Source organism: Taurulus bubalis (assembly GCF_910589615.1).
Source record: "Taurulus bubalis genome assembly, chromosome: 16".
In the NCBI taxonomy this organism is placed as follows: domain Eukaryota; kingdom Metazoa; phylum Chordata; class Actinopteri; order Perciformes; family Cottidae; genus Taurulus; species Taurulus bubalis.
The window spans coordinates 12,212,426-12,230,506 of record NC_136604.1 but is presented as its reverse complement, the minus strand read 5'-3'; the positions used below and the strand labels follow the sequence as shown (position 1 = coordinate 12,230,506).

The 18,081-nt window shown below is 43.0% G+C and overlaps 1 protein-coding gene across 4 annotated transcripts; it reads left to right on the top strand.

Annotated features, from left to right (window-relative positions):
• Positions 1-6,457: 6,457 nt before the first annotated feature.
• On the top strand, positions 6,458-16,940 carry nfyc (nuclear transcription factor Y, gamma; the record flags this gene model as incomplete). 4 transcript variants are annotated; one of them, XM_079231542.1, is made up of 11 exons in its annotated part: positions 6,458-6,556; positions 6,724-6,795; positions 8,244-8,357; positions 10,089-10,184; positions 11,155-11,331; positions 12,716-12,757; positions 13,828-13,896; positions 14,421-14,570; positions 14,909-15,013; positions 15,118-15,177; positions 15,659-16,940. In XM_079231542.1, 11 exons carry the CDS (start codon positions 6,458-6,460, stop codon positions 15,776-15,778), a joined length of 1,104 nt encoding a protein of 367 aa, XP_079087668.1. In that variant the 3' UTR covers positions 15,779-16,940. The 4 variants fall into 4 exon arrangements, with proteins under 4 accessions (XP_079087668.1, XP_079087665.1, XP_079087667.1 ...); XM_079231539.1 differs by lacking the exon at positions 13,828-13,896 and having other exon boundaries at positions 12,716-12,801; positions 14,423-14,570; XM_079231541.1 differs by lacking the exons at positions 12,716-12,757; positions 13,828-13,896 and having other exon boundaries at positions 15,662-16,940.
• Between the last annotated feature and the right edge of the window lie 1,141 nt (positions 16,941-18,081).

The following is an 18,081-nucleotide window of genomic DNA, read 5'->3' as shown; positions in this document are numbered from 1 at the left end:
TTCTTTTTTTTTTTTTTTTTTTCACAAAGCATTTGCACCAACATCTGTGAAAATGTTATGCGTGTGTGCGTGTAGTTAATCTGTAATTCCTGGCGCGGGAACTTCTTGTTTTTTTGTTTGTTTTGTTTTTTAGTAGATCATTTACCCTGCGTGCTGTAACCGTGCCAGTTTATTTCTTTCATCAAGGTGAATGCTGTTATAGTCCGGGATTTGTAACCCCTTTGATTTATAGCCGCCATTTATGTTTGTCAGTATGACATTTGTCACCTAGGCTGTATTTATTCCATCAATGTAGGTATAGTAAATCAGAATAAAACTGACATACTGAATGCTAAACATTAGGTAAAGAATCTCAAGTGGTCCAATGATATGTCCTGGTTTATGGTAACGTACGTTATGTAACTCTCTGCTTAGTCCACTTAAAACCTAGCAGACTTAAACCTTTAGTGACCTTCCTGCAGAACCGCCCATTCTGCATCATTGACAGTTTCACACAGCAGCATGTGGAACATTGACCTCTCTCTAGACATGTCAGTGTAGCAACACTCGTCCAATAGCTGTCACTATCTTACACAAAAACATGTCTTTAATTGAACTATTGGTGGATTTCATCAGTTATAGTGACATTGTGAAAGATGAGACAGTCCATGTGGTTACACATTTGCTCTTTGACCAGCCTGATGTTTTGACTGTGAGCAACCTTGAAGCGTCACAATGTATAAGGTCACATTGAAAAAATAAATCCTTTCTCTTTTCAGCCCCTCCTGTTTGTCGTCCCTTTCCCTCTTTCTGTCTTTTCTCAACACAAGTTATCTTAATTTGTCTTTGTGTTATATACCAACAGCCATATTTAATTTAAAGTGTGTTGTGACAAAATCAAATTACTTTTTATTATGAAGTATCTGGGATTACCTGAACTATACTCACGGCTTTTCGCACTGGTAGATAATAAACTAATCAAATAAAGCAGATGTGTTAACAAAATGGGTACACTGTTCATTTCACTGAGCTGTGAGATAAACTTCCTCTGTGACCTAGGTTAAAAAAAAACTCCCCTCAGTGCACATCTGCTTCAATGTGAAGTATCAGCTGTGCTTCAGGGAAAGATCTAGAATAAGAGGAGTTGTTCTTCGGCACAATGACAATATGATACTGAAGCGCCTCGGGGGGAAAGTTCACTCTTTTGCCTCAAATAGGCCTCCAGTTTGTCCTAAACTGCCTTACGTCATTACGATCAACGAAGCTGCAAAATTAACCTCAATTCACACCAACCATCAGGTCATTAAGGGGGCAATTAACTGCAGAACGTTTCACCTTAATCAGAGACCAATTAATTAGCTCAACTGCACTGTCTCTCTCTTTTAACACTGAAAACCTTTGCCCTTTCCCTTTTCTTTAAAGTGATGTTATCTTGATGTCGGTTTTTTTCAGTCAGGTTTATTTGTACACAAATTTGAAGTCTTCTGTAATGCCGTGTTCACACCGGACGCGACGCGAATTTGCGGCGCGACCGGTTTACATGTTAAGTCAATCCAGACGCACTGCGGCGCGAATTTGCGGCGAGATAGACGCGTTGGAGGCGGCGCGAACAGAACGTTTGACCTGGGGCGAACAAAGCGAAGGACGCGGCGCGAATTCGCGTGAGTTGAATTCTCCCAACTCTGGCAGAGAAATCGCGTGACGCAAAGTTGCGGCAGCCAATCAGCGTTGAGAATCAGCGTTGAGAAGCTCCGCCCGTCACCACCGCCGTCTCCCTGTTTCTGAATGAAACTGCTGCTGCTCCGCCTGAACCAGCGCTGACAGCGGCTTCATTGAGACGCTGTTGTGGGACTACGGCTAATATTATGAACCCAGACACCATGGAGTTTGATGTTCCGACATATGTGGAGTTTACACAAAAAGTAATAAGCAGAACTGGTGGTTATTTCCATGGTGGATGGCATAATCGGTATCGTTTTACGGAGATACGCGAGACGCAGTTCCTGGAGGAGTCGGTGAAATTCACCGAGCTGTGTGCGGCAACGGATGATGTTATGAACCCAAATACGAGGGCGTTTCATGTTCCGACATGTTTGGGACTTCCACAACAAGTATAAAGCAGAACTAGTGGTTATTTATTCCATGGTCGATTGCGGAAATGAAAGCTTGGTCGCTTGTCTCTCACAGAGGCAAGCAACAGAGCTAAGCCACGCCCCTTTGGTCGCGCCGCGAATTCGCGTTTGGTGTGAACACCCTCTTTCTACTCGCGCGAGTAAACTTCCGCGGTGGACGCGGCGCCGCAAATTCGCGTCGCGTCCGGTGTGAACACGGCATAAAGTGGTGTGATGTCAGAGTTGGATCGAGTCGCTGATGCTGCTGTGAGTGGCCACTTGATGTGACGTGCCAGTTAAACCAAGTTTATGGTTCTCCGTGACGCCGTCGTTAAGCATTCGAAGTTCTGCGTCGAGGGACCGCGTTGCTCTGCAATTAACCGCTATGCCGCCAGGGGGGTGTGGCTGTGTGGTTTCAGGGGTTATAGCCGAATCCTTGCTTTTTCTTCCGGTCACAGTAAACAATGGCGACCAAGTTGGAGCAGCTGCATTTGGAGTTGGAGCTCATCAATATTGAAGAGCAAATGCTTATATTGCAAATGTTGAAGCGCAGGCGACAGAAGATGTTTGCGGAGGTGGTGTAGGAAGACCGACCGGAAAAAGCAACTGCCGGAAATTATGTTCTGAGCGGACCAATCACAGCGCTTGCGGTCCGTGTCAACGAGACGCGTAGTTAGGATTTTTTGGAGGTGCGCGTCAGGCTACGGCGTAGGGGTCTGCGTCGACGGCGTAGGTACGCCGTCAACCTGACGGAGAACCATAAATTAGGCTTTAGTGAGTGAGGGAGGGAAGGAGGGAGGGAGGGAGGGAGTGCGGGATGAGAAGGAGAGATGCAGGACTGGGCTGGCACAACAACGTTAGTGCTGACTCAGCTGCAGCAAGTGGAGCAGCATTGATTTTCTCAGAGAAGTTAGAAGAAGGGGAATCAGGTGAGAATAAGTAAGACAGAAGAGAGAAACCCTCACCCACGAGTGACGGAGAGAGATGGGAAGTACTGGAGAAGAGACAGGATGAGAGACATAGCGCCGCTGAAGGAGGAAGAGCAAGTTGCTGTGTTGTCGACAAAGTACAGACATCACATTTATCCTCAAAGACAGACACACACACACACACACACACACACACACACACACACACACCCCATTATCATGATGGTGTTTATTTACTTGACAGTGCAGAACAAAAAGGCTGAAGGTGAAACATACATACACATACTCAGCAGAGACCCTGACCCACAGACAACAGTCTTGTTTTATTCTCCTGCAGATGGGTGATCAGCAGCGGTGTTGACACTCTCTAATCTGCACTAATCTGTGTTTATGTAATGTTATTGCATTGAGGCGGGCAGAGTTGGTACGAAACCCAACACCGGCATCTCTGTGTCTCAATGACCTGATGAAGGACAACAGAGCCGCAGGGAAGAGGAGAGATGCACAGCACAATGTACACTGATATAGTGTACAGTGGCAGCTTTGAAAAACACAGCAGAGATGCTTGTAAGGTTCATTACAACAGAATGATACACAATATTTTTCAGAAGCCCACGACATAAGTATAAAACGTTCATTACACTTGTACCTACACTGCTGACCATGAGTATGGAGTGGATAGAGCTTAAAAGCTTTAACATATTCTTAAGTACAGATTTCCATTTAATGAATACTTCAAAGCTGACTATGGATTAGAGACCTGATATCAAGAGGTTAAAAGTACAGATCGAATAATCATTCTTGACTCCAGCTGTCTGCGTCAACCTCCAGACCTTTTACAACTTTTATAACGTTGACATTTATTAGCTTTCACTGAGTTTCAAAATTAATTTTCTTTGTGCGGTGGATAGCCCCACTCAGCTTGTTTGACTTGACTGGACCCAGACCATAGAAGGTGTTGCAGAAGTCAGCAGAAGACATCTTGTTCTGCACTTGTGTCAGACATCAGTAGGCTCCCACTCAAACCTTCCATTGATACCAAGCCCTGGGAAATATATTGGTGTACTGTAGGTAGAGCTCAGTTAGCTAGCTGGAGGAGCAACCTTAAGGCATCTTGATGCTTAGCTCTTCTCTTCATACGCACATTGTTGTTCTGTTTCCTTTCCCCCCTCTCAAGTGTCAGCCTGCCTCTTGTCACACTTGCGTTCTCATTTCTTTTCACATATTGACTTCCTCTCGGCCCCCCTCCTCCTCCTGCTGCTGTGGTTAGTGCGTGGCTGTGTATTTAGATTGAAGGTCACAGGGTCAGAGAGGGGGTTGGGCTGTATGTGTCTCTCTCCACAAGTGTTAAAAAAAGAAAGAAAGAAGGCAGGAGTTTAAGGTGTGTGTGTGTGTGTGTGTGTGTGTGTGTGTGTGTGTGTGTATCAACTGAATCATTTTCTATTTAAACTTATTTATCCTCCTTTGTTTCCTCGCAGCCAAAGTGTTGTTACCATGGCAATTAGTCTGATTGTTGTCTGTAATGCTGTTACGTTCCTAATTATTATTTCTTATCAGGCTACCAGTTGGAGAGGACCACACAAGCTGGCAGGCAGTAGTACACAAACGGATATACAAGGTTGTCTTGTTCAAACTTATCACAGGATCATGTGCTGATACTGGTGCTCAAATGCTTTTTAGCGGGAGAAGCTTTTTTTTTTTCACTCTGTTTGCGTGGTCATGGTGCTGGAAAGTACACAGAGGCCATGAAAGAGCTGGCAAAGGTCAGTTTAACCGTCAGGCAGAAGAGGAAAAAAAAACCCTACAAATTCCATCAGTCATTCTTGTCGCGCGGAATGCTGGGATTGTTCTAGTGACTGCAGGATTTCAATCAACCTTGAAATGCTACTGGACACTGGAGCGTCAGACAGAGAAGGGGAGACATTGTCAAGGTCAATCACTAGCCTGGCATGCCATAGCTACAAGCTGCCTGATTGATTTATATAAGCCACCTCCTGCTGCCATTCTGTCTCATTGATTTAGGCTACTCTCTGTCGAAAACTGAATGACAGAACAGGATGCAGCAGTACTTCTTATATTATTCAGTAACTCCCACAGCTGCCATCTTTTCTGTCAAAAATCAAATATGGATTCTGGATTAGTAATTGTTCGGGGTAAAATATTTATAACTGCATATAAATGGTTTGAATAAAGGAACTGGCCTGAAACCACAGTCAAAACAATCTCGCACAACACCGCTGCAACAGGGGAGACACTAGATGGAGTGCTTGAAAGGCTGTCTTTTGTTTTGTATTGGTCTGTCAGCTCGGCAAGAGCTGCAGCCATTCATGCTTGTTGGCCCAAGATAAAGAGATGACCCCCCTTCTCCGAACACTCTTTTTCTTTGTTCTGTCATGTCTCTCTCTTTCTGTCTTGTTTGACCCACATAGCTAGTTTGCACAGCAGTCTGACTGTGGGCCTGTTTCTCTCTTACCTCCCCCTGTTAAAGCCTCTGGCACTTTGTCTTAGCGCTGGATTAATGCTGAACTGGACAAGGCACTACCCCTCCCTCAGCAACACAAAACACACCCCGTCTCTCTGTAGTAGCTCCACACACTCATCTCTTGTCCGGCCCCCCGTGTTTCTTTTTCTCTGTCTTCTGGCAAATCTTTTTATTGAGGTCGAGGGAAAGGGGAGAAAGTGAAGGAGTGCAATCCAGACACTCCAAGCCCTGCGTGTTCAGACGGGCAGGCCAATATTCCCCCAGCAGATTCCTGGCATGCCATAGTAACCTGCTGGATCCTCTTTCAAACCGCCAGACCCCTTTAGAAGCCCTGGCTTTTATGTCAACATTCATGTGTGTGTAACAGTTGGTTTGTTTCACTTTACAGCTCTTGGTTTGTTTGCGTCTTTTTGTGTCTATGTATGTTCACAATGTGCATCCATCAAAAAAACTGGAATGCAGTTGTTGTCAGGAGACTGTTTCTCTATATCAAAAACACACATTTGTCTTCTTGATGTGTGGCTTCAGCATTGTTCTCGAGAGGGTTCATCTGCAGTGCTGGAAAGCACATGACATGCTTGTGTTTGCAGAGGAGCTGCAGCAGCTTTGTGCCCAAGGTGGGCCATTCATAATCAGGGAGTGTGCAGCCAGTCTGGTGGTGTGTTGTTGGGCATGTCAACATTTCACAAGGACAAGAATAGAAGCATGTTGGGGCTCTATTTTAGATTTCACTGTATTATAATGATAGGCTCTTATAGGATGTGTGGTTCTGACACACGAGAAGAGCCCGGCACAGGCCTGGCTTGGACTGACACTGTGTTGTGTGTCCTGGTGCCCTGAATGAATGACAGTCATAAATGTCTGTTTTATCACAATATGTCTTTGAGTTTTATAATAATTAACATTTTGCTTGCACCTCTCTCCTCCTGTCATTCTTTGATAAAGCAGATTAGAGGATGTCTGCAGATGCATTTGGAGCCGGGGGGAGCGATGCCCAGCAAACCTTGCAGTCCTTCTGGCCTCGTGTCATGGAGGAGATCAGGAACCTGACTGTGGTACGCTACTCAGTGGAACAGACAGACACACACATCAGCCAAATTAATACTAAGAATCAGTGGTTTTATGTGGTTTCTTTCAGACATACACACATGCAAATAGTAAAGCACAACTTGCTTGTGCTTTACTCTGTGACTCTAACTGACCACCCATACATTGTTTCCAGAAGGATTTCCGTGTGCAAGAGTTACCTCTGGCTCGAATCAAAAAAATCATGAAGCTGGATGAGGATGTCAAGGTAAGAAGACCATTATTCCACCAATTTACCTTTTTGAGAAATGAACTGATATTGTAAGAGCAAATGACACTTTTGTGAATCCCAAAATAGTTTTGATCATAATATTTCTATGTTATGGTTGCAACTCGTGAAGCCTTCCAGTATTTAGAGGGAGGATTATGGACAAAAATATGCAATTCATAGCTTGAACCAGTTCTTTGAAATATATTTTTTACTTCCATTGAAGATAAAAGTTTGATTATTTTAATGGTATCTAATGTGGTGCCTGCCAAATTCTTGGTTTGTGGTCAGACCACTCCGTGCCTGTTGGAAAAATATGATCAGCTCTTACGCATTCAGGAGTGTCTGTTGATAAGAAGTCCATTATTTATATCAAATGGGTTTACATCCAAACATATTAACAGTGTGCAGACACAATTAAGAAAATTACAAGTAACTGTTAATACCACTTTGTGAAACATATTGTATTCAAGAGGGGTAGATGTATGTAGCTGCTTTTATTTTTAATTTGGCTCCACTTTGCAGAGAATTTAGCTCTTAGTTGACTTTTTAAAACATTCCACAAGTTGCACTGCATTTGGGTCAAAAAAATATACTAACAATCTGAATTTAATTGGGCGTATTATCACAGATATTAATCGCTTGAATTGTAACTTGATACTAATAGCAATCTCTCAGATCAGCTAATGATGTACCGTAGTTTTAGGCCCATACGCCACATCCACTAATCTCCCAACATTTGTCAGTTGCATTGAACTCAACCGTTAAGGCACAAAGAGTGATTATTTGACTCCCATTACAATAGATTATCATCCGGGACTGTTACTAGTCTCTAAAGAGAGAGCCTGTGCTTGAATGTGACGTGTCACCAGCACTGTCCTGTTAGTTAAGCTGTAGCTTAAAGTGCTAAAGAGATCAGGAGATCAGTAACATATCTAGTGACAGGACCCGTCTGTCCGCTCTGACACAGCAGCTTTCACTGCATGTGTACATGTGAGTGTTGCGGTACTATTACAGTACATTTAGGCTTCACAAATATGTCCATGTACTAACCAATTACCGCATAGCTTGGCCTGAGAGTTCAATGCCACTATCAAGAAGTGGAGTGAGAAGCTAAGCAATTTGCCACCTGAGGCTTGCCTGATTTCACAGCTGACGAGGCGTTGTTGGGCACAAACAAAGGTTTGAAGGTAAATCACTGCTGTTATGAAAAGGAAAGTGGTTTTGTGAATAATACTGACAAATTATTTCTGTTTGAGTAATGTTTTAACTGACACATTGGCTCGAAACTGATTATTATCTCGTCATATCCATCAAATGAATACCTTTGTTTATTTTGCAACACCTGTCAATGTGAAGCAGCCATTTGTCCCTTCACTCCTGAGTGATTGATGTTAAATAGTCTGTGGGTGTATTCAAGCAGGTGTAACTTCATCTCTTCTGTATAGATGATCAGTGCAGAGGCTCCGGTCCTGTTTGCCAAGGCAGCACAGATCTTCATCACAGAGCTCACCCTCAGAGCGTGGATCCACACCGAGGACAATAAGAGACGCACGCTACAGGTCAGATGCGCTCAGACACATATGAACTCTGTGGGACACTTGTTTCACCTTTTTATCAGATTATGCTTCGGTTAAGGAAGTAAACAAATTACCTGTCAACCTTTGTCCTCTTTCTCCTTAGTCTTCTTACTCTCTTTCCACCATGTTTGTTGGGATTGTCAGTTATCTATTGTAATAATTACATAACCTCTATCTTCCTTTCGTATATTTTTTTAACTCCTCTCCCACACCCTTACATCATGTGGGTGTGTCTTTGGTTTGTTGCTTTCTATTCACTGGGTGCCCATGTCTGTGTGCGTATACAAGCAGAGGCCCCATACAGCATCCCCTTGAGGACTAGTCCTCTGTTTAGTTCTCCCTCCACTGACTTTGAAAGCAAAGCCAGGCGGGTGGCGTGACCCACTTTTCCCTGCGGTGCCATTTTGCCTGCCATGCTGTCCCAAAGTTGAATAAGATGGACTCTGGAATGATGTGAGGGAGAAACAGGCCGCAGAGAACATGAGAACGCTGATGGGAACAGTTGGGAAAATCAAGACAAGAGTCTCACCTGTATGTCAAGAGGGGAGAACGCTGGAGCAGAACATGAAAGCCCTTAATTCTACTTCATCCATTCACATACTTCTGAGAGATTAGCAGCCCATGGATATGTGTGTGTATGCCAACGCAGGTAGGAAAGGAGACTGGAAAAAAGACGGCGTAATCGCCCTCATTGTAGTTGATCTGGTAGGAATCTTAAACTGAAGACCTACTTTGGAAGTGTGTTCACTTTGCTGTTGTCTTGGCTCAACTTGGTCTCAGAGTCCTTTTTTTAGCATGAAACTCTCAGGTGTAAGAACTCTACACGGCACGCTATAAATAGAAACTTAATTTACTGTGCAGGTTTACATGTTAATTACATCTTACCCCGCAGATGACGCATTAGCTTTGTGTGACTTGAACCTCGTAGATGTGTGATTTTCTTTTCCCTAAATGAGGAAAAAACGGCATCCTCCATTTCCATGTTTAAACACACACAGAGCCCTAGTCCTATTGTTAAGAGGGCCGCCAATTGAGGTCACCATAGCAACGCTCATCAATAGAACAAGTGTAGATGTGACCTGGTGTTACCAGATATTAATCAAGCTGCTAAAAATAGCCTCTAGTGAAGGGAGGGCCACAATGGGGGGGGGTCTCGACAGCCAATATCCTGTGGAAAATTCCACAGAGACGGCACACTGCTGCTGTTATAGGAAAGTGTATAGCTGCAGAGCCTCAGCTTATGAGGGCGGGGAAACGTCATTCCTGTTCATTTCCACCCATCACACATACCCATTTTCATGATTGTGATGCTAGGGTGATTGTTTTTTAGTTATTAATTTACCTTTACTGACTGTTGGTTAAAAAACAACTTTGAACAACAACTCCTTACACTTGAGAAGCTGAAGCAAGCAGATGTTTGGCATTTTTACATGAAAGTAACAAACAATTAATCGATTCATCAAAATAGTTAATAGTTGATTTATCTCTAAACGTATCCCATCTGCCTTTTGAGCTCCGTTATGAAAGCTAATACCTGTTAGAATACTACTGGGAACTTCATTTCAATTCCACAGCAGCCTCTTGTGTGGCTATTTTGAGGGAGTTAACCTTAGGCCTTGAGGCATGTTTATATATAGCTTGCTGCATATATTGAATTAGCATAATTTAAGTCTGACCTCATCATTTGACCCTCTGTGTCTGTTATGCTTTCAGAGGAACGACATTGCCATGGCAATAACAAAGTTTGACCAGTTCGACTTTCTGATTGACATTGTGCCCCGGGATGACCTGAAGCCACCTAAACGACAGGTACGAAATCACACGCAGCACACTGACTGGGCAAACAGCCGAGGTCTCCAGAGGTGGTCAGAGTGTTAAAGTTAGCGCAGGAGAACGAGGGTCTTCGCCTCAAGTGCTTTTCCATTGTTGGCAACCCGGAGGTGCTGTAAACATCCTTGACTGGAAGCTGGGGTTTGGACAGCGAGGGCTTTCAGTCGGATGTTTGCAGCATCTTATTGCCTCTGACAGCCAACCGTAACTTCAGCGACGGCACTAGTTTGTACAATTGGTAACAGAAAAGCACGACTTCATCAAGCATTTGAATATGTCCTCTACCTGAAGGATCAAATCAATTGCAATATCTTACAGAAAACAGCACATTGGACTGAAGTGTTGCTCCAGCAAGATTATAATGTACAGGATACAAATGTAGGGTACCAGATGGAGGAGTGAGATATTTAAATTAGTCAAGTAGACTGTCTCCAGGCATGTAAACATCCTACACTCTCAGCTGTGTTGTCATGGAGCTGGGAGAAGGGTGTTTACTCTTCTGGTGATGGAGAAACCTCATCACGATGAAGCCCTGCTCATCAGTCAGTTATCAGCATTGTTTTTTGGCAATGACCCAGGAAGAAGACTGAGAGAGTTCACATACATAAATCAGTAATTGTCACAGTCGCTTTATTAGTTCTACTAAACCAATATTACAGTAGTCACAAATGGTTGATTCTGTTTTTTGGTGTAAATTGTCCTGGCCGATGCCTTCTGTCTATGGTATGGACCAGTGTGAAGCTTGTAATTGATCTTACGTTCAGATTACATTACTCTTCTCCAGCCACATCAGTTATTTATGAGACCTCTAACATTACACCTGCAAAAATAATTTATGGAGATGTAATGGACTGATAGGTGTGTGTGTGTGTGTGTGTGTGTGTGTGTGTGTGTGTGTGTGTGTGTGTGTGTGTGTGTGTGTGTGTGTGTGTGTGTGTTTCATCATCAGGAGGAGATGCGTCAGTCAGTGGCTCCAGCAGAGCCCGTGCAGTACTACTTCACTTTGGCCCAGCAGCCTGGCGCTGTACAGGTGCAGGGCACACAACAGATCCAGCAGGCCGGCGGACAAACAGCCACGACCATCCAGCCGGGACAGATCATCATCGCCCAGCCACAGCAAGGACAGGTAGTATTAACACATTGTTTAGAGAGCTTATATAACGGGGTTCGCCACTGAGTACACACACCAAGATTTAAATAAGCTGAAACCACAGCTGGATATGAGAATTGTAGGCATTAATAATGGCGATGTGGAGAAGCACACTGACAACAGCTGACAGGCTTAACTGCTCCCACAGAAACAGAAAATACCAGTTAATGAAGCGTTCACTGAACTTTAAGAAAGTGCATGTGTGTTTTTCTGTGGATGTATAACACATGAAGGATTATGTACAAATTCTAAACTCCGCCTCGTCTTTGGAATCATGCTGCAAAAGGCTTGTTTCTCAAGTCATCACACCTGGCTTTATTGATATTAGCCTTAGCTTGCATTCGGTCGCTGACCAGCCCCACCAGCAGGATTATCTGAACCTCAGAACACACCCAGGCCACATAACTACAGGCACACATGTGCACCCTTCCTCTGAAACCCTGCAGAGGAAACATTTGATCTGAACAGCTATTTACTTCTATGAATTACAATGAAAATCCAATGAAATGTTTCTAAATGTTCTCTAACTGATTGATTTTGAAATTTGTGCATTTCTGTTCCTTGTCTATTTTTGCAACAACATAGCCAAACTATACACATATCATACGTACAGTGTGAATCATTGTTGACTTTCTGAAATCAGATAGATATTTGGTGTACGTTTTGCTTTTAAAAGTAAAGCAAAGATCAAATATCTTATAAAGCATAAAAAATAACAGTATCAAAGGCAATCATTAACTGATTTTTTTCCCGTATTTCTCATCCTAACTAGTGCTATTTGCATTGGCTACAGAGAAATGAGCAAAAAGAAACAAAAACTGGGAATCAATAGATGTTTCTAACGACGGCCTAATAGGGCCATTGTAGGTTAAAAACATTACAGCGCTGGTCGAGGGGGTTAATATTCTGAGGAAAAAAATCAGAATTTACAAGAAAAAATCTTGGATATTCTGTCAAGTTTAAGTGGTTAATTTACATGAAAAAAATGGCACAAATATGAGAAAATCACTTTTTTTCTCTCGTAAATTAACGACTTTAATCCTGGGAATTCTGAGTGTTTTCTTACCACCCTTCCCCAACTCTACAGTTTGTTTTTCACCTACAACGGCTCTAAAACGCCGTCGTAGTTTCTAAATTGTCCCTAGCACACACATACAAAACACACACACACACACACACACACACACACACACACACACACACACACACACACACACACACACACACACACACACACACACACACACACACACACACACACACACACACACAGAGAGACAACACATGCACATGAGTATTGGGGAGAGTGTGTGTCCACCTCTGGATCCCATTTTCTCATCCTATTCTGTCGGGCCATCAGATGCTGCAAGGTGCCACCATGCAGCAGTTACAGCAATTGCAGGTGCAGTCACAGGGCACACCAATCACACCCATTTTCAACAGTCAGTAAGATGATAAACATGCATATTTGGGGACAACTTTCAATTGTCTCTCTGTCTAATTACCGTACTCCTACTTTTGCTGCTGCTGTGCTCTCTCTCTCTCTCTCTCTCTCTCTCGCTTGGTCTCTGCATGTCATGTAGCCGTGCTTTTGAGCTGCTTCAGCAGACTGCCTTTAGCTGTCCTTTAGCTGAGCTGTCATGCTCGTTTAGAACTGGCCTGATTCACTGCTGCAGTCCCCGCTGAGAGCAGGGAGGTCACAGTTTGACACTCACCTTACGTAGACTCCATTGTAGGCTATTTACAAGGTAGCACTTTAAAAGGTGGGCCTTGAGGTAATAAGTGAAAGTTGAAAATTTGACTTCTCTTTTGAAGCTTTGTCTCAATCCCTCTGCCATTGCAACCTGCTTATCTTACATAATTTCCCCCAGTTTTGCATTGGATGCGTAGGGTATATGTTTTGGTGCACCTATCCCTCTTGGCTGTTAGGGTTTGACGGACACATGTGTTTTCTGGCGTAAAACAGCTGGTTAGATTGTCACTACCTACCAGGCACATGCTGTGTTTATTACAACAGATTTAGTCGATAGAGTAAAGCGTTAGCAGGAAATACTTTAAAAAGGAATAAGGAAAAGATGATGCACAGAGCTTTCAATGTCACTAGTCTAGTTGTACCAATTATCTTTTCTTAGGTCATCAACTCTCTCATAACTACTTATGAAAAAACAGTTGACATTACTTTAGCTGCTGTAAATGTTACTGTGATGTATATGCATTTTCTAAATCTGTCCAAACTCCCCCGGTATTTATTTAACCTGTTTCTGACTTTCACCTTAACTTCTTTATCATTTATAAGCATGTCATTAAATGTAATTTGCCACTTGTATCTCACTTTTTGCTGCTCTTAACATTTAAGCGTTCAATGCACACACTCCACACATGCTTACATCCACGTGTTAAGTTGTTGCAATCGCTGCTTTCTCACTGTGTGTCTTTCTCTCATCTTCTCATCCTATTCTGTCGGGCCATCAGATGCTCCAAGGAGCGACCATGCAGCAGTTACAGCATGTGCAGGTGCAGTCACAGGGCACACCCATCACGGTAAACACACATGCACATTTGCATTTGTATGACACACACACACACACACACACACACACACACACACACACACACACACACACACACACACACACACACACACACACACACACACACACACACACACACACACACACACACACACACACACACACACACACACACACAGAGGCCACTGGCTGTGTCATAGCCCTGTAGGTGAAGCTCCGTCCTGCTCAGGTGACTGAGGCCTGTAGGGGTGACCGCAGCATGAGATCAGGTGGCCTCTCCTAGATTGTGTGACAGACCAAGGACAAAGGGAGGTCTTGAAACCTGCGCTGTCACCTCACTTCCTCACATCTTTTGTGCCTTACCTGATAATATTTTACAGACTTTTTCAAATGTAAGAATACATACGTTTCATGGTTCTGGTTAAAATAGTTAGTGCTTTTCTGGTACTTTATGTCAATCATAAACTACATGCCCGTAATGTGTTACTTCTGTCTCCTTCTCTCCGTGTCTTCTCTGCTTTGTCTCTCCATCAGAGTGCACCTGTGTCAATGCAGGTGGGTGACCAACAGGTACAAATTGTCCAGACCTCAGCTGCCCAGGGTCAAGCCCAGACAGCTCAAGGCCAGACCATGCAGGTCATGCAGCAGATCATCACCAACACAGGAGAGATCCAGCAAATCCCGGTAAGAAATGAGGTTCAGTGGAAAAAAAGCGATGTGAATCAGGAGAGGGAGTAGTGATGGAGCAAAGAAGCTAAAACAGTAAATGAATTGGCTAAAATGGCTTTGTATTTGCTGCATGTTTGACATTGTAGTCCTGCACAAACGTGGTGTTCTAGTGAATTATCTGTCCTTCACTGTTTGATGGGAATTACGTTTTTACAAAGTTAACAATTCATTGGAGGAAAGTGAGTGATTCTTGCTGCTGTTTTCCAGAGAAGTAAAATGGCTGTGACCTCTGGGTTTGAACGACCTTTGCTCCAAACTAAACTTTGTCTCCCCCTTGTGTTGGTTGGGTGCAGGTGCAACTAAACACGGGCCAGCTTCAATACATCCGTCTCGCCCAGCCTGTGTCTGGAGCTCAAGTGGTCCAAGGACAGATCCAGACTCTCGCCAACGCTCAGCAGGTAAACACATTAACAAGAAAAATAACATTCATAAAACAAATGATTTAACTTAAAACATTTACTTTCTTCATTTGTTTTTTTAATTGAACTTGTTTTGCTTTCAGCTCACACAGGCAGATGTACAGCAAGGACAGCAGCAATTCAACCAGTTTACTGATGGACAGGTAACCAATGCAATGAATGTATTCAGTGTGTCAAAGCTCTTACAATGATAGTGACATTTTAAACTAAACGTTAATTCTGGCTTGTCGGCATTGTTAACATTTTAACTAGTGCACACATTTAGTTAGGAACCAGCTGACATGTGCCCTTGATGAAAAAAAATAAATAATTTAACTTCAAGTAAAGCCTTATTTAGATAACAATGTATTTTTCAAGGCTGTACCTGTCAAGAAAGGCAGCAAGAACACAACGTTACAGACGAATAACATCAGACAGAAAACACTAAACGTGTCAGAAATCAGAATTGGACAAAAATGTTAATTAAATCATGAATGAAAGCAGAAAACAGTCAAATATTTTCCTTTAAAAAACAACCTAAATAGCACCCTGTAACAACCCTGTGTGAAATCATGTAGTTGAATGTGATTGCATTGAAATCCAACTGCACACAGACCGTGAGCCTCTCTTGTCTCTGTTTTACAGCAGTTGTATCAGATTCAGCAGGTGACGATGCCAGCAGGACAGGAGCTGACCCAACCGATGTTCATTCAGTCCACCAACCAGACAGTTGACGCACAGGTCACGCAGGTCACCACCGAATGAGCCCGAGAAGGAACCTTTTCTCCACACGCATACCAGCCCATTCAAAGCCAACAGATGCCGCCAACCTTGACAAAGGACACTTGATAAACTCCAATTATAAACACTGCTCATCTAGATGAGGGACCTGACATCTTATAACTCTCTTTGTAATAAATTTAGTAAACTGGATTAAAAAAAAACAACAACCAACGGACACGGACTGGCTCTTTAAATGACATGTTAAGTTGCATCCATGCTTAGACACGGTTGACGTTTTGTACTTCTGTCACCGACCATTTGTAGAGAAAATGTGCATCCACTGCCACAGTCCCTGACAGCAGTCTTTCCACAGGCCGCCTCAACTATACTTCCATGTCGAAACTTCAAAGATTTTCCAAACATAAGAAAGGGTTTTATTCCTGGCGCCTTCCTTTCTGCTCTTTATTTGGAAATGAACTGGGAAAGTGTCCGTCTCTCTCTACATGACATGCTCCTGCTGGTTTATCTGTGGCTGAAGGTAGCCATGAGATTCTTCACCTCCTGACTCATACCCTCTTTATTGTTTTCCATATATTTGATGGACGAAATGAAGCCATATACCTCAGATATCACTTTTTAAAGAAAGTCAATCTAAGGGATCTTGAGAAGAGGTTATAAGTTTCAATGATTTCATGTAGTTTCTCTCAACATTGACGATGAAGCATGACTTTATGTTTTAAGGGACTTTAAACTGTATCGTAAACCGTGTGTGTGAGGGTCGTCTTTACTCTTCATGTTCCTTTCATTCACTCTTTCTTCATCCCTCTGCCTTCAGAGCAGAGAAGCTCTTCTCTGCCTCGATGCAGCTACACTCAACCCTCTCGGCCTGGGTGTTTTTGAGTCTTGTGCCCCGGTTTAAGTCTCATGTACAAAACCGTCTGGAGCAAAATAAAACAACCTTTTCATAGAACTCCCTTTTTTCAATACAATTATTTTTCTTTTTGGTTTTGAGATGTTTGGCCTCATATCTTCCTGCTCATTTTTTGTACAGTAATGATTATTGTCAATGTTCTTATTATTGTTGTTTTTGCATGTAGTTCAAACTGCCAGCATGACATGCAATAGATAGGTACAATTTTATTTTTGATGTTCCTTTTTGTAAACAAACTTTGTTTGTGAGAAAAAAATAAAAAACATAACTTGTCTAAGAGTCGTGTTTTTCTGAGTTTCTGTCCTCAAGTACTAATCTTTGTTTTAATTTGTTTTATTTTAAGTGATTTAGGCACTTTAATGTAGACAGACAGGGGAAAATGCAACGGCAGACCAAGAGATAAGAATTGAACCAACCCAGTCAGCATGCTACTGTGTTTCCAGGGAGAGACAACCCTCTGCAAGACAACCAAAATATCATTAAATGGTTGCGTTTATGGTAAGAGTTTTTTAAATGTTCAAGAACATGTTGGTGGTTTCAACAGTGTTGGTGTGAGGTTTGTGTCGTTTTCCCAAATGGCCATTGGAGGGCAGCACTGATCTAACAAACCGTAAATGTCACTGATATCCTGTGTTAGGGCACCCGATTTATTGCCGAACAAGGGGTTAACAATTTTTCACCAAGAGCATTGTTTAATAGCAGAGACACTAGCAAAATGTGTAATCAATATGTGCCCACGTTGCACCCAGACCACCAATCCCCACACTATATGAACATCTCTGCTCCGTTCACCTCAGCTTCATGTGCTACAAAGGACAAGCGGTTAACAATAGTCACGAGCTATTTGGCTGGAGACTGCTCAGCTCCTGCGAGATCAGACTGCATTCCTTATCCGACCTAAATCTTAAAAGGAAGAGAAGTACTTATGGTGAAATGGAACATTAGATATGCAGAGAGATCAAAATGATCACTTAACCCAAGTAAAATGTCTCGCATTCAACATTGTGTCAGTGTTGAAAGCCAAAGATCAAAAGTTGCAAGTATCACATTGAAGGTGTTTCTCCACAACACACCGCTGACTACTCAACTGTCTGCTTAAGCCACAGTAGTCGGAGCCACAAGCAAACATTAGTCAAACCAGAGGGCCCTTTCTTAATCCACTTAATCACTGAACAATAACAGAATTAATGAGTACAGACTCATGCTCGGCTCTTTCTAATGAGAGCAGCAAAGATTGTGAGAATGTTTGAGCTTAAGTCGAGCATGAAAAGGATCGTCTGGTGGTATTTTTCTTGGCCGGCTCGTCGGGTCAGATCAAGGCAACCTTGGCTCGATGAATTGGGGCTGACGGCCTTGGCTGCGATCTGGACCTTGTGATTGGGCCACAACGCCGGTTGGTCTCACCAAGTCACAG